Source organism: Protopterus annectens, chromosome 9.part0 (genome assembly GCF_019279795.1).
Source record: "Protopterus annectens isolate FY-2018-M chromosome 9.part0, PAN1.0, whole genome shotgun sequence".
Lineage (NCBI taxonomy): Eukaryota > Metazoa > Chordata > Ceratodontiformes > Protopteridae > Protopterus > Protopterus annectens.
This window is the reverse complement of record NC_056743.1, coordinates 929,717,878-929,735,154: the sequence shown is the minus strand read 5'-3', so window position 1 is coordinate 929,735,154 and position 17,277 is coordinate 929,717,878. Positions and strand designations below refer to the sequence as shown.

The following is a 17,277-nucleotide window of genomic DNA, read 5'->3' as shown; positions in this document are numbered from 1 at the left end:
GGACCTTAGTGATGTTAGAAGTATTTTTTGTACTTCTACAAAAAAAGTCCAAGTGATAACATCAAGTTCGCAAATGTTCTCGAACATTCTTAAACCAAGGTGTAAGGGTGGGTTAAAGGTACTCGATAGGGTTAGTGAGTTGTTCAGAACATTCACCTCATTGTTGAAAAGCAGCCTTAAATTGAGTTTTCTGACATAGCATTTTAAATCAATCAACAATTTGGCTACATCAAACTTCTTAGAAGGCACAAATGTATTACCTAGTGCCAACAGTTCGATGAGTTCAGGTTCCAGTAACAATGATGTGAAGTTATAAACCTTAAAATCACCTCTACTATTAAAAAGAATATTAGGTGATTGGATATTTTCTTCATTGTTACTAGGACTAACTATCTGTTCCAGTTCCTGTTCCTGCCCTTGTTGTGTGTGTTGTTGTGTTTCCCTAAAAAACTGGAATTATCACTAACATTGTAAGTGGAATCGCCAAGGTTTATAGAATTACTAACATGGCCTTCAGGACCATCAGCCTTTTTGCGGTTCCTATTACTACGTCTAAGACCACCTTCCTGTTGAACAGTTACCGCTGTGGAATCAGTAAAATCTGATATAACACCATTTCTATTAGCATCAACTTTGTTGATAGCAAGGTCATCATTTACATTTTGACTATTAACTTTAGACAGTTTAGGGTAGGCCCTATTTTCTTGGTATGCACATCTGTCCCTAAAGAGTTTTTTAGACTTATTAGTCTTAATCTTGCTCATAAAAGCATCAACACTTGAAAAAATGCGATTGTAATCAAACTTAAACTTGTAAAAGTCAATATGCAATTTGATGTCATTGTCCAGTAAGTTGACCTCATTCGTTAACTTCTCAATGTTTAAAACATAATATTTAATAATAAGTTCCAATAGCTGTGCCCCTTGTTTTTGGAACAGCACCACCAAGTCAGTTAGAAAGTCAGAGTCAGGAATTAAGTTAGAAGGAACAAACCCGTTCCTCAAACCCTTAGGGACAATGTCTTCGTTAAGGCATTGTCTAAAATAAGCAACTTCCAACTGTAATTTTCTTAATTTAAGTACCTTATTATCAAACGGCTTCAGCTTGCTTAGAATGTCATCTTGTTTAGTTAGGGACACAGATGTCGGCACCGGTAGATCCTTCTGTAGAGGCTTTAGGAACACAAACAAGTCCCTAGTGTCGTCAATCCAGTCGGCCAAAGAAGAAACACCAATAAGTGCAGATCCGTTGGTATTAGAAACAGGAAGTCCATTCTGTAAAGCCGCATTTTGAGCTGTTTGATTATCCAAAGCGGGTTCTGTACGCACGGGCTGTGCTGGCGGCAAAGAACACTGTTCGGTGTCTCCCGTACGAGCAGTTCCCTTTGCGCTAGTTGAAGAAGTTGGTAAAGAAGTAAATGCGTGTGTGATCCAACCGCTCATTCAGCGAGTCGAGTCTCTGGGACACAGCCAGAAGTAATTTACTAATATCCACATTGTCTTTGGGTTCAGAACCGAATAAATTAGGGCTTTTTGGGCTAGGCACAAGATCAGAAGCCATGGAGAACAAACTGTTAAAAACCTGGAAACAAGCAAACAAACTGGTACAACAAAAGGTCCTGGTCAAAGCAAAGCCCAAAGCACAAAGTAATATTCCTTAACGCAAATTTATTGTGGAAAGACAACAAGCGATGTTATGTGATCCTATCTCGCCTACATTCTGACTGATGGGTTCGGAGCCGATCCCTCGGCTCCGACTCGGCACGCTTATGCCAAAGAGCGAAGTCTCTTATTGGCTGAGCTTACTATATCCCAGGATGCACCACTACCAGTCCCCCAGATCTCGTTTGCCGCTAACAAGCGAAGACGTGGTCTCGAGCTTGGCTGAGCTAAGTAGTGTTTTTCACTTACTTTCCTGTCGGGAATTTCTTTAAAATTCAACAAAAAGCTGTTTTAACAGCTATCTAGTGGTTTTGTGTATGAATGAGTATTTTTCCTTGGTAAAATATTGTGTAGTGACTGTGTATTGTCAGACTAGAGGTCCCATCGGAGTTGAAGGGCCTTCCCCTGTCAGTTCGTTGTTTGGCTAATTCCCTATTTTTTTTAGGGGTCTTGGATCCTTTACTTGTATTTTTGTATTGTGTTTAGTCCTTGTTTAAAAAAAAAAAAAAAAAAAAAAAGAAAGAAGAAGAAGAGAGAGAAAAGAAAAATTTCTGTGATAGTCAGTGTGTTTTTGTGTTTTTTTGGCCAGTTCACTGTATTTGATTGCCATAATGTCACAGGCTCCTAGGCCTTCAGGATTTAAAAAGTGCACTAAGTGCAGTTTTAAGATGTCGATCACAGACGACCACTCTCTCTGTGTGTACTGTTTAGGCGCCAAACATTTGCAGGAGTCCTGTAGTGTGTGTCACGCGTTTTCCTCGAGGGTCCTCCAAGAGAGGAAAAATAAACTTATATTAAAAGGTCTTATTAAACCCTCATTTGAAGAGGCATTAGCTTCCTCTCCTTCTCCTGCTAAAAAGAAAAGGGCGTCGGCTCCGACCAGTCTGTCGGAACTGACCGCCAAAAAAACATAGGCAGGCTTCTCCTTCGGCTCCAAGGACTTCGGAGCCGAAGGTGTAACGGTCTGCCTCGATGCCTCCAGCCTCGGCTCCTCTGGGTTTGGAGCCGTCGTCTGGGCATCGAGAGGCGGGTCATCTTCATCGGCTCCACTGATCTCGGAGCCGATGAAGGTTGTCCGCTCAGACACTTCCTCCTCGGCGCCGAAGCCCTCTTCGGCACCGATGGAAATTGGGTTGGACATTCCTTCGGCGCCGATAATTGTAGAGTCGATTCGGAGCCGGTCCCCTAGTCCCTTGGAGCCGTTGGAGAGGCCTACTCGGACCCATTCGGTCTCTTCCAGGTCATCAAGGATGTCAGATTCGGACATAGACAGGGTACTCCAAAGACTGTTCCAGTCCCCAGTCTTCCAGAAATTTGTTTCGGCTCCGACCCAATTGGCTTCGGAGCCGATAGCCCACTCCATTGCCATTCCTCCTCCGACCGCTTCGGCTCCGTCGGAGCAGGTGCTGATGGAGCCAGTAGAGATCCTAGGGTCGGCTCCGACCCTTACTCCAACCCCGGCCTTCGGGTCCGAGTTTAGCACACGGACTTCTTCGGCCGGACCCGGGGGTGACGTTTCGGGACCAATGCTGTCGGTTCCGAGCCTCCTTCTCGGTGCTTCGGCCGTGGGACTTCCGTCTGCTATCATGGCTCCGGGGACTGGACCCTCCCAGGATTCTGGGGGTCCGGCTTTCAGAGCTATGAGGAGTGCCTTGGCCAAGTCTTCTTCGGCCATCTCTGCGGCTTTACCGGCACCTTCCTGGGCATGGAGACTGGGTCTTTGGCAGTTCCCCTGTCTCTAGGCAGCGGAGCCCCAGGGCCTGAGGTTACCCCCACTGGGGGTTCCCCTCCTCCTGAGGGTTCTTCGGAGTTGTCTTCGGAGGAGCCCCCAAGGAAGAGATCGTGCAAGAGGAAGCACGTGGACTCCCCCGACGAGTCTATTACATCGGACACTGATCTTGATGATGCGGAGGGGTCCCCAAAGTCGTCCTCGGATGATGTCTCATTTGCAGACATTCTAGAGATCCTTAAGCAACGAGGCGGCTGGAATTCCAAACCCCCCTCCGCTGATGAGTTGGTGTTTCTCAAGGCCTTCGGGGCTCAGCCCTCCGCCTCCTGGGTGTCTCCGCCCTTCGACGAGCTCCTGGATTTGGTTTGTCGGAGGGCGTGGGAACATCCAGATACTGTGGAATCAGTGCCTTCTCGCCCTAACAAATTTTTGTCTGCCCCACCCGAGAAGGAGTTCTTAACGAAAGACGTGGCTGTAGATGCCATGGTGGTGGCATCTGCTACCCAGCAGGATGTGGCAGAGGCTTCAACGTCCGTCCATCCTCCTAATAAAGAGTCTAGGAGCATGGACCGGTACGGGAAGCGCACCCTGACTTCAGCGGCCTTTACTCTGAGGTCCCTGAATTATTTGGCACATTTCACCAGACTACAGAGGGATCTGGTCAAGGAGCTCTCAGACTCCCTCTCAGGTAACCTACCTGAGCAGCTAGCCCAGTCGGTTAGCTCTCAGTTGGCTATCCTCAACTCGATTTCTAACTCGTCCATGAGGCTCATTTCATATGCGGCCGAAGGGGCGGGCAGAGCAGCAGGCACAGGCGTGGCTCTACGGAGACAAGCCTGGCTCCGTTTGTGTCATTTCGCGGAGGCCTTCAAGTCTTCCTTTGCCGACGCTCCCTTTGATGGGTCCTCTTTGTTTGGACCCAAGGTAAAAGACACTCTTACCCGCTGTGAGCAAGAGGGAAAGACTTTATCTGCCGTAGGAGCACGTTATTCCACTCCTTTTCGGCCTTATCCCAAGGCTAAAAGAGGAGGGAAGATGTGGTTCCGCAAATCACAGAAATTCTTTCCTCAACAGCAGGAAGATTCCCCTTCCAGAGGCAGAGGACGGGAAATTTTTCTGGGAGACGCCGTCCCAGAGGCGGCAGAGGCCCCCGCAACACTGGAGACCGCGAGTCCTTTCGTGGCTCTTCAGCCTCCCACACTCCATGAGGGATTGCCCGGCTGTGCTGCTCCGGAGCCAGTCGGGTGCCGTTTTGCCAAGCACCTAAAAGCCTGGGAGTCTATTACTCAGGACAGATGGGTGCTTCGGATAATTGCCGGAGGTTACACCATTCCCTTCGCACACTCACCCCCACCGTCCAAAAAAATCCCGGACCCACCACCCAGTCAAAGGGAAATTGCAGCCATAGAAGCTTCAAAGCTGCTAGAAAAAGGAGTCACCCAACCGGTCCCCACAGACCAGATCGGATCCGGAAACTACTCAAGGTTCTTTTAGTGCCAAAAGACAGGGGACCTGAGACCCATTTTGGATCTCAGCAAACTAAACCAGTCCGTCATGAAGTCCAAATTCAATGGTCACTTTACAATCCATTCTCCCATTGTTGGAGAAAGATGTTTGGATGTGCTCCATAGATCTCAAGGACGCCTATTATCACATACCGATACATCAGGCGTCCAGGAGGTATCTGCGCTTCAGCCTGGGAGACGGTCATTTCCAATTTTGTGCACTGCCCTTTGGTCTCACCACAGCCCCCAGGGTGTTCACCAAGTGTCTGGCAGTAGTGACTGCTCACCTGAGGAGTCTCGGATTCCAAGTGTTTCCCTATCTGGACGACTGGCTCCTGACTGCCACCACCAGGCATCTACTACTGGAGAACCTACAAGCCACCATCTCCCTGGGTGCTTCCCTGGGAATTACATTCAACTGGTCAAAGTCTGTCTTGCTGCCTTCTCAGCGCATAAGATTCATAGGAGCAGAGATAGACTCAAAATTAATGCGAATCTTCCTTCCTACCGAAAGGATTCAAACATTACAAGGTCAAGTCCGAGCCCTGCTTCTAAGATCCAAAGCCCCAGCCAGGATGGTCCTGCAACTTTTAGGTTCAATGTCTGCCACGGTTCTCCTAGTTCCTCTGGCAAGATTGCACATGAGGATTCTTCAGTGGCTGTTATCGACACAATGGTCTTTTCAGGATCTCCCCCTCAATCATCACATACTGATTACAGAAACGTGCAAACGGGACCTCCGCTGGTGGCTTCTGACATCCAATCTGAATCAGGGAAGACATTTTGTTATACCCCCTCCGGTGGCCACCTTGACAACGGATGCCTCCCAGACGGGGGGGGGGCATTGTCTGGGCAGGTCAGTTCAGGGTTCTTGGCTTCCAAACGAAACTTTTCTCCATATCAATGTGTTGGAAATGAGGGCTGTACTTCTGTCCCTACAAGCTCTCCACAGGTTTCTCCCTCAAGGCATTATCGCTATCCACACAGACAACATGTTGGTGGTCTGGTATCTAAACAAACAAGGAGGGACCAGATCTTACCCCCTTTGCAGAGAGGCCATGAGGGTGTGGGAATGGGCAGTGGCTACCAACCGCTTCCTGGTAGCGACCCACATTCCAGGAAAATCCAATGTATTGGCAGACAGACTGAGCAGGACTATTCTCTCTCCTCACGAGTGGTCCCTGAACGAAACAGTAGCAGCTCAGATTTTCAAAAGATGGGGGATTCCGTGCTGCGACCTGTTTGCCACACCACAAAACACGAAGTGCAAAAGATTCTTTTCCTTGACCCCCCGTCAAGGGGAGGCAGCTACGGATGCTCTAGTCCAACCTTGGCCAACAGGACTGCTTTATGCTTTCCCTCCGGTTCCACTCTTCCCCAAAGTCATCCAGAAAGCTTCCCAATTGGGGTCCACAATGATTCTAATTGCTCCGTACTGGCCTCGTCAGGTATGGTTCCCCTACCTACAGAAATATACTCTGGACGGTCCTTGGTTTTTGGCTCTAACTCCGGACCTTCTGGTTCATCAGTCGGGACAACAGCACCAGTCCCTTCACACTTTGAAATTAACAGCTTGGCTCCTCCACTTCCAACTTTAGTCAGAAATCACACCTTGGACCCGGAAGTTATTCACATTTTATCTTCAGCCCACAAACCCACCACTAAGAAATTGTATCACAGTAAGTGGAAGAGGTTTGCTATCTGGGCTCAACTCAGAGGCTTAGACCCTATTACTGCCCCGATACCAGAGGTCTTGAAATTTTTGACATCCTTGTTTAATAAAGGATCTTCAGTCTCTACTATTAAAGTCCAATTAGCAGCTATCTCCAAATTTCACGAATCCATAGACCCACCGTTGATGAGCAGCAGATTATGTAAAACTTTCATGAAAGGTGCTGTGCTTTTAAGACCCCCAGTTTTTCATCCTGCGCCTCCGTGGGATCTTGATTTGGTACTTCGTGCCTTAACGTCTTCTCCTTTTGAACCGGCTGCTACATGTGAGTTGAAATATCTGTCTTGGAAAACTGCCTTCTTAATTGCAATTACCTTTGCAAGAAGAGTTTCAGAACTTCAAGCCCTATCTATCAAACCACCGTACTTGATTTTTCACAAGGATAGAGTATCACTTAGACCTAATCCATCTTTTGTTCCCAAAGTTTGTTCTAATCTCTGTCTCCAACAATCTCTAGAGCTACCAGTTTTCTTTCCAAAATTTTCAAACAAAGCGGAATACACCTTGCATACATTGGATGTTCATAGGCAATTGCGCTTCTATCTAGACAGGACTCAACAAATTCGGAAAACAGATCAATTGTTTGTGTCCTTTTCAGATAATAAACTGGGTAAAACCATCACTAAAGCTACTATTGCCAAATGGATTAGAGATTGCATAACTCAGGCTTATTCCTCTTCAAATAAGCAACTTACAACATCTGTCAAAGCTCACTCTACTAGAGCTATGGCTACCTCTATTGCATTTCATTCCAAGCTCGCTATTTCTGAGATTTGTGCTGCGGCTACTTGGTCCAACCCGCACACTTTCATTTCCCACTATAAATTGGATGTGGCATCTAAAGGGCGAGCATCATTTGGTTCCACGGTACTCAGGAGTGTTTTCCAGTGAGCCACCCAGGATATAGGTGCTAGGGACGCTGTCCCATCAGTCAGAATGTAGGCTAGATAGGATCACATAACATCTTTTAGTTATGTACTCACCATAACTTCAGATGTTTGGGATCCATCTCGCCTACATTCCTAATACCCACCCTCCTTCCCCCTGCCTTGGAGATCAGAAGAGATTGAATGGTTTGAGTTCTACTGTTTTTATCTTGTATCATCTGTCGATGTTATATAAGCAGTGCATGCGTGTGTGCATGTATGCGGACAAACTAGATCTGGGGGACTGGTAGTGGTGCATCCTGGGATATAGTAAGCTCAGCCAATAAGAGACTTCGCTCTTTGGCATAAGCGTGCCGAGTCGGAGCCGAGGGATCGGCTCCGAACCCATCAGTCAGAATGTAGGCGAGATGGATCCCAAACATCTGAAGTTATGGTGAGTACATAACTAAAAGTTTTCGCTACTCCAAAAGCCATGCAGTGAACATTCAGAGTTCAGATCACAATTGTTTTACTTCTTTTGCTAGCTTAGTTAGTTAGGGAGAGCAAGCAAGCATGTCAGCAGAGGAGTATAGCAAGCTGACAAGGAGCCAGTTGGCTGAGATGTGCCAGGTTAAAGGACGAATTAATAGTTTATACATATATTTTTTGATGTGTGGTTGCTGAGGAAGGCTTTTGCCGAAACCGGTATGGCCTCACTGGTCTAATTATATTTTTTTAGTCTTCATGGAATAAAATCTTTTTGCTGGAAGGCTACACGTGGATTTTGAGTAGTGTGATGCTACCCAGATTTCTTGATCTCCCCACCAACCCCAGACATGGGTTGGAATTAGTCCACGGAATGCTAAGACTGGTCTTTTAGACCCAATTGATAAGGAGAAGACCTGCTGGCAGCTGATGGTTATCTGCAGGTAGCCAAAAAGAAAAAAAAATGTGAAGTATACCTCTGCTTATTTTGCATTTGTTATCCAGTATTTGTCCACATCCAGTAACAGTGTGATACTGAGATAGATGACTAATTTTGGTTGCTTTGGTGACCTGGGCTGAGCCTGAAAGTAGTTCATATGGATTAGGTGTTCTGCCTTGGTTAACACTGATGAATAAATAAATCAATAAACAACTAAAAACATGAACCATTTTTTGGAATCTAGGACAGAGTTATTTCTCTCCCCTCTACAGTTTCAGCTTTTTTGCCCTACTAGACAACATGAGATTTTGAAAATAATCCAGCTGTTTGTCTCTTTTGCAAAGGATTGTCATTTGCCAAGCAAACCTTTTCCAAATGGCTTGGTTAGGTAATAGGGAGTGACCTGAATATTGGAAAATGCTACTGTTAAAGGCCATTTCACACTGGATACTTCACTTTCCATTCTTAGCTTCGATATTGTGTGTCTTGCAGACGTTTGTCTCTCAACCATTTGGATAGAAGTTAACACTGTTCCAAGCAAGGAGGGTGAGTAGAATCTTTCCAGTGACCACCTACAGAAAACAGTTTGTCCTTTTTAGGAAAATGTAACATTCTGTTTGAGAAGTGGAATGAACCATTGGCCTCTTGGTCTTCCCTTACCTTATCCTGCCCTTGAGAAAGTTAGTCCCAGATCTCTGGCAGTGCAGAAAAACACCCTACTTTTGTGCCAGAGAACTTAAAAAAGTTTCACTTGTATCAGTGGGACAGAGATTAAAGCCTTGACTATGGCCCGCATGACCTGAGTTTGATGAGGAACTTGGGAGCTTGATGGTGCAAGCATGGAGGATTGGCATGCCTGTGTTGGTGGAAGAGGGGAGAAGCTTACCAGAATTGCTGTTAGCTCTGATGGAGGCAAGAGCTCATAGTGTGACAGATCACCAGGCTGGGTTAGTGAGAGGACAAGGAAGATGGGCTGCTGTAAGGGCCTCAGGCCACTTCTCATTTACCTGCCCAGCTGAATAGGAGATGTCAATGTGGTGGAGGTGGGGTAATAGGGTTAAGGAAAGTTGAGAAGCTGCTTTGTATGTGATGGCTCCCAGTGCCATGTTCTGTACTGCATATAGGGTCCTTTGCTCCCTAGACTTTACAAGACGAGTCCGTAATGTCTGTACCCACTCTACAGTAGGATTACATCGACACCAGACTGGCATTAACAGAGGTGGTATCTGGGGTAGAACTGGGATGGAATTCAGGATAATAACTGGTTGACTAAGCATCAGAAAAGTAAGGTGGGAGAGCTTAAAAAATTCTTAAGGTATATGACTACTTTAGATAATGACTGTTGTGTAGAATGCCTGGGTTTCAAAACAAGGAGTATTAGCTGATGGTTAGTAGAAAATCTTAGTAACATTGGATCAACACTACGCAAACAATTACAGGGAACCAGAAGATGCCAAGTCATCCACCTGCAAGTGGACACAAGTAAATTCTTGCCATCACTTTTTAAGAATTCACTAGTGCTAATCTCCCAAATCAAGCAGGGATCTACATGAAAACCCAGGGGTAAATGTATAACTAACCATGTGGTTATCAAGACTAGCCTTAACAGTAGCCAATATCATGCTTAGTTTAACTAGTAGTGGAAACTTATTCTATAGGTTGGGAATGTGTTGAGTTAGGAATCTTTCCCTCCAGCAAGTCTTTTTTTTTTTTGTTGATGTGGATTTATTTTTCTGATGTGTGTTAGTGAGACATTATTCAGCATATTTGTTTTGGTGTATTGAGTGATTGCTGACAAACCCATTTTAAAAAAAATATAACCTACCATAAACTGCTAACTTTGAGATGTACTACTTTTAGTTGAAGGAAGATGTGGGAGAGCTGCCTTGGAATGGGGGCGAAGGGACAGCTGCCTGCCCCATTCAGAAAGTTTTCAACCACACATGTTGGCAAAGCAGAACATTACTTTTAATATTTAAAACAGAGAAAAAAAACAGCAAAACCTTTGTAAGGGTCAGTATGTAATCTTGAGTTGGAAATGGCTTTCTGTGCCCTTTTTAAGCACCACTTCCAAGATTTAGTGCAGCTTTATGAAAGTGAGTAGGGGTAGACAGGCAGCCCCAGCTCATGCACTGAGTGATCATCATATTTCAGCATTCTTAATGGTGACTTTCTGAAGTTTTGGCCATGACTGTATGACAGACGATCCAGGTTTGAATAGTGGATTGGGTTTGGAAGGAGTCTGCTCAGGAGGTAATGGGAATGAGCAGTTGATGTTGGCTCAGGCATCTAGGAAGAAACATGTTTGAGGAGTCGGCTGGTTGGCATGATGGTTAAGGAGTCCTGTCACAAGAGTTGTACCTGGGGGAAGACTCGGTGCTATAGCTTTTACAGCTTTTGACTTGGAGTTGGATACAAACCTTCCATGGAGTGCATAGCTACTGTAGCTGGAATTTACCTTTGCAAAAGTATACACTTGCACCACGTCCAGCATAATGGACATTATATCATGTGTTTTAGCCAGAGTAGTGGTGCCTTTTAGGAGCATAAAGGCAATCTTTTGACTTTTGTATGGTACTCCTCATGACCCCTGGCTTTTGCTTCTCTCTCCTAATGTCCCAAAACTTTGGTGTTGTGAAAAAATAAAATGGCTCCTAGGGGGGACATAGCTTGGGAGGTTAAGGACCAAATAAAGTTATTAAAAAAGGGGAAAACATTTCAGCATTTGTTTCATTTTTATTTGTATGGGTTCATTCACATTCATAGTCCCATTTAACATTGGTATTCAGATGTAGCGATCAGGAAACACATGCATTGTTGCTCCTGAGATATCTACTTAGTGTTGCGCTAAAGACACACTATATTTCCTCCCATGGTACTTTTTTGCTCAGCATACAGTAGAGACATGGGATCAGCCTGCTGAATATATTCATCGAGAGAGTGATGATCCATTATTTCTAGAAATTACTAGCTTATGTGGTACTAGGATATTTTTATTGCTGCAAAATTGTCTTAAGGTAGCCTTTCAGTTTGTATAGATCCTGACTCGTAGTGAAAGTACTGCTAGAATTGTGAGTGGAGAATTCTAGTTGATTGCTGTTGAATACTTAGCTTAGATTTGGACTGCAACTTTTGCTAAAGACAGAATACTTTACCGACTTCATAGCCTCTTTACATGGGCATTAGAAGATAGGGTATAATGTCCTGTGCTGTATCTTCTTTCATGCAGTATTTGGGTGGAAATGTGGATACAAATTCAAGTATTAGAATTCTAGGCCTGTAAGATAGACTTGCCAGACCAAATGTATGCTCACCTGGAATCTAACACCTTTCGGCTGTTGTGAAACAGTTTCATAAAGTGTTAGATGGTAGTGATGCCAGCCTGTAGTTCTCTGATATTGATTGTTTACTGCATTTAAATTTAAATTTTAGGTCTTTTAATGAGGTGAGAATTAAGTAGTAGAGATGTACCAGATTTGGCTTCTTTTCTCTCTGTTGTGCTACCCAGATTACACTTGAGATGTTACTTTCTGGAAGTGTCTGTTTTTGGCACCTAGGTTGCTCACAGTGCATAGATCTTAGTTTGTTACACAAAACTGACAATCATTTCTGTTACACCTCACGCGTAAATACACTTTTGAAATGCTATGCCCACAGCATTTAACATCACCAAAAAGAAGCATTAGAGGAACAGGACTCTAAACTGACTTTGTCATTTGTTATGGAACCTGTTTTCTTAGAGCTTGTCTAACAAGTGTGACTTTTATCATCATGGCACATGGGACTGGAAAAAGACTAACTGTAGCTAATTTAGAAGTGTGTTATCACATTTATGCTATTGTTTTTCTTTTCAGTCTTGTTTAATGTGTTCACTCTGTTGCTAGATATATAGTACAGTATAGAACTGGTTAGTATTAATTTGAGATTTTTGTAATTTGAATCTGCTACATTTTGTGGCGTGTGTTTTACATTTTGTCTATCTGGAGTGCAAGTCTTCCTTGAAAAAGGACACCTGTGAGTTGTCCAGGTTTACACCTGTGGGTTGCCCAGGTTTAAGTAACTGCTTTGTGTGCATTATGTATTAAAAATATTGTATACGTAATAAGTTCATCTGTATTTGTTTGCAGTGCATTTGTGGTGGAGCATCAACCTTCTATGGCCAAAAGACCATTGGTGCTGAGGACCAGTTTACAGTTTTCTGTCAGAGTCAGGTATGACCTTCATTGTGTGCTCTTATTTTGTTTTGTGTGCTATTTTCATGTTGTACACAGGCCCCAGAAACCATGGTGGTCTGGATGATCTGAGGTGCATTTCAGACTCTCTTCCAGCCTTTTGATCCAGTAATGGCTTGAACAAAAATTACGAGTACGGAAAGAGATTCAGTCTTTTTTTCATTCAAGTAAGAAACAAGCTGTGCCCAAGTATGACAAACTAGTAATTCCCAGTAAAATGATAGGGTCTTCCACTGGTATACAGTCTCTGACAACACCCCCACACCACTTTGGGTTAACCCTATCTGTACACTTTGTTACTGAAAGCCCTTTCTCCAACTACCAGGATGACACTTTATCTCAGTTTTGTTGCTGGGGTTTACTGAAATAAGGCTTTATTAGTGGGAGTGAAGTATTCAGTATTTTGTGATTCATTATTCTCATTTTCCCCAATCATTTAAGTTTCTCTCTCTTGAGTATTCAACCTTTCACAACTGAATCGTATATCTTTATCTATCTTGGCCTTGTGTGTGTGTGAGTGAGAGACTGGTCAAACCTCAGAAACATTGGGATGTTAATTTTGCATAAAGTCTGACAAAAAATAATGAGAGAGCGAGAGAGAGAGTCTTAAATCAAGCTAGTGTGTGAAATATTAGACCCAACATCTCTGGTTTGACAACTCATTGGATAGTTGTCAAATAGTTCTTGAAACAGTTGTCAAATGCCATAGGTCTGACAGCTATTTTGTTAGTTGGCAAACTCTTGATACTTTAGAGATGAAACAAGGCATTAGCTGGCAATTGCAGAGTAAGCCATTTTTTACATCTTACTTTGTAGCTAAAAATGCATTGTACAGTATCACAGCTTCACCCCCCCCCTCCGAAAAGCCACAGTTCCAGTCAAAGAAATATATTATGCGAGTTGTTTAAGTGGTTTGTGTTGGCATAGTACTTGTGGGTCTCTTCTACTACTGTATGTTTTTTAAATCAGGAGGAGTAGATTTATTAATCTTTGTGGCAGGAGGTGTTTACCTGGTCTATCTGAGTTGGGAAATATACAAAAGGACTCATAGTATAATAATTTTATTGACCAGGGGGCTCATTATTTAGGTTTTTTTTTCTGTGCTGCTATAAATTTTGCATGTTTGCTTGGGTTACCAGTGCGCTGTACAGTAACAAACTCCTAGAAAGCAAATTTTATCTGTAGAACACTCCATAAAACTGTAACCTGTAAAGCAGCAATATAGTGCAAATACTTTATGCACCAACAAGCTTAAAGTAGCTAGTTGGGCCTTAAGCAGCAATACCTACAGATTTAGTAGAATTCAGTATAATGTACACATTAAAGTCAGTAGAATTTAGTACTGTTTAATGTAATCTCCCCCAGTAAAGCACCCTTATTTGTCTGCACAAAGTACTTTTTATAGCCTTCTAACCTCAATGCACAACCCCCTTGTAGCTCACAAATCAAAAGACTGGACAGTATGGATGTGCAATTTCCTAACTTCTCTGTTGCCAGCTTGGTGGATACAGGCATCTTGAGACAGAGTAGTAATTGTTGCATGTTTACTGACAACCACCTAATCTCTAAAGAATCAGACACAGTATGTGAGAGAGGTGATTACACAGTGACACTGGAGACTAAACCTTTGCACACAAGTCCACATCAGATTGTCAAAACCGATCGCACAACACCCACCTGAATTAGCACACAACACATACACACAGACTAACATATGCTGAGGCACTTAAAAGCAATCTTCCTAAACAACAAAAATCATGTAGAACACCCACTCTCAAAGCTATGCCTCAGCAAGCCCAAAGGCACTCAGAAAAAACACCACCCATGCTGTCACTTTCAGTGGAGTCTTAATTATTAAGCCCCTAAAATAAGCAAACATGCTTCTCAGGACTCTCATCATAGGGGACTCGAGCCAGGATCTACCAAATCATGCCAGCACTCAAGTCATTACACCAAAGGTACCACTATGATTCCATTGTAGTCCATGTAGGCATAAATGACCTGAGATGTTCCTCCCTGGTCTATATGAGAGAGGCATTATGGAGCTTTCAGACTGTCTCACAGGCTGGGCTGAGCCTGGTACTGAGCAGTACATTACCATCACAGAGGATGATGCCACAGTATGAGCAAAAAATGATTGATTTCAACAACTTGTCTTTCTGGTGTCATCAAAGGCGATCCAGTATTTGTCAGCTTGGGAGGACATGGTCAATAGATCACGTTCCTTTGCCAAGGATGGAATGCATTTTTCCCCTCTAAACTTTTGAATACTGGTTAAAGCTTTGTTCGCCTCCATAGTACCTTTTTAGGCAATGCCAAATTGACAAACCTACCAACATAGCCAAATCAACTCATAGAATCTCAAGGTGTTAATGCGCAATGCCAGGAGCCTAAGCAAAAAACTGCATTCCCTCTAAGATGACCTCACACTTGAGAATATAGATATCTGTGCAGTTATAGAGAGATGGTTTAAAGCAGCAGAGAGTACCCTGGCAGTGCAGGGTTTCAGTACTTTCTACTCTTTTAGACCAGTAGCTGCACAGGCAAGAGCTAAAGGTGGAAGTGTGTCAGTATACATCAGTAACAAGAATGCCTATAAAGTGGTCAAACAGAATGACTTTCTGGGATTCCTCCATGTTCAGATCACTGTAGAATGTTGTGCCATAGCTTAGCCAGCTATAGGTCATTGCCCATCTCTCAAGAAGCTCACAGTACATACTTGGACCTACTGAATACACTTACCATCCAACCTAACACAATACTCTTGGGAGACTGTAATTACCCCTCTACAGATTGGGAATCCTACACAGCTTCAGATCTACAGGCACAGGGATTCCTGGATTTAGTAAATGCAAACTCCCTTGACCAAATAGTGAATACACCCACTAGAGGCTCCAACTTACTGGACCTTGTGCTCACAAATATGGGAGAATGCTCCACCCCCCCCAATGTATTTTCCTCCCTAGTAAGGTATGACCATAAAGCTGTCTTCTACAAAATCAAAATTCAGTTATCCCATTAAAACCAGTAGCAGTTAGGAAGTATTCCAAGGCAAATTACCTGTTAAGTGATGTTTTTCTTTCCAAACACCTTTATTGAGTTATCACTTGTGACATAGGCAAATTTACATTCATAGAAAAGTAGTCAAACAATATTAACATAACATTATACTTCACATATATTGCTATATATCATATAATCCAAGCAGTATTACATCAATTATCCAATTCCTGCCTTTTTTAAACAAGAAATATTATTATACCATCATATACTAAGTAAGTAGTCATACATTTATATCAATGAAAACAAATCCCACCGACACAGTCCTAGTTGCAAGCATTTTACATCACAAACCATACTCACACACTCCAGTTGCAAACATTATACATCATTTATAATCTACCCAATCTTTCTCACACAAACATTATATAGCTTATTTAAGTCCTGCTGCCTTTTAGATCTCATTCCTCCCTTGTATGTATTGTTCCTACAGTTCCCATTTTTCCTATGTAGTTTGCCCCTACCCTTTTCTAAAGCTCTTAATTCCACTTGTTTTATCTCTCTTACTGTATTCACTACTTCCAGAATAGTTGGTTTGGATTTTCATTTCCATTTTCTAGTAATTGCTTTTTTGACAGTCACCATTATTAGACACAGCAAGGCCTTACCATGTTTAGGGAATTCCGATTTTGTATCATAGCTCAGAAAAATCATCTCCCTCTTCAGACCAATCTGCCCACCTAGTATCTCCAACAGTGTGTCCCGCAGGGAATCCTTAAGTCCTGCCAACTCACCGTACTCCCAGAAGATATGTTTCCAATTACCTCTTTCTTCCCCTTCATGCCTCCAACACTTACTTTCTGCCTCAGAAAAAATTCTCTGGAGTCTACTCGGGGTATAAAAATATGTAAATATTTCCAGGCAAAAATACTAAATCATCTAGATTTTGTTGTATGTTTGGGAGAAATACATATATTCTCCTGTAGTTTCTTTGTGAATTGCTTATTCAGTCTCTCTTCCCAATCGTTTCTAACCTCCTCTGATTGATTATTGCTATCACGCAATATTTTATATGCTCTACTAATTATTCCTTTTTTAATGGCAGCTTCTGTTCTCGATTCTATTAAAAACTCTACCATTGTTGGCCTTTCATTTAGGATTCCCTATTTCTTTCTCTGTGCCTATACTCTGATATTGATCCCTGATAGGGAAGGCAATCTCTAACCTGCAGTCCAAATAAATTCTTGGCGTCTTCCCGTTCTGTCATCTTTCCTTCTCTAGTTATTTGCTCCCAGTACTTTGGTTCCTTTGCCAGTTTTCTGCAGTAAATTCCAGCCCCCTCTTGCCTATTGTTTGTATCCCTAATTGCAGTCATCCCTATCTGCAGAATCTCCTTTCTCCATTCCCGTGTTATTTGAGTTCTTAGAGTACTTTCTTCTACTTTATAGATATAATAATCTATATGATTATTGTTATTCTCCTTAAAGGCCTGCACCCAAAATCCCAGTCTGTCCTCCTTTCTTGAGCTTCCCAATGTTTCATCATCATCCCTTTCCACTTTGAATTATAGTTTTATGTTTGTGCTATGTGTAGCAGTCTTAACTGTGTAGCTCAGAAATGCCACTTC

At 43.1% G+C, this 17,277-nt stretch overlaps 1 protein-coding gene across 2 annotated transcripts in view; it reads left to right on the top strand.

The window, feature by feature from the left end:
* LOC122811674 (zinc finger CCCH domain-containing protein 10-like) overlaps positions 1-17,277 on the top strand; it is a 3,783,075-nt gene that overhangs the window by 2,095,634 nt on the left and 1,670,164 nt on the right. For both annotated transcript variants that reach the window (XM_044083671.1, XM_044083670.1), the window contains one exon: positions 12,546-12,629. In XM_044083671.1, the coding sequence (XP_043939606.1) occupies positions 12,546-12,629 (84 nt within the window). The remainder of the gene's footprint in view (positions 1-12,545; positions 12,630-17,277) is intronic.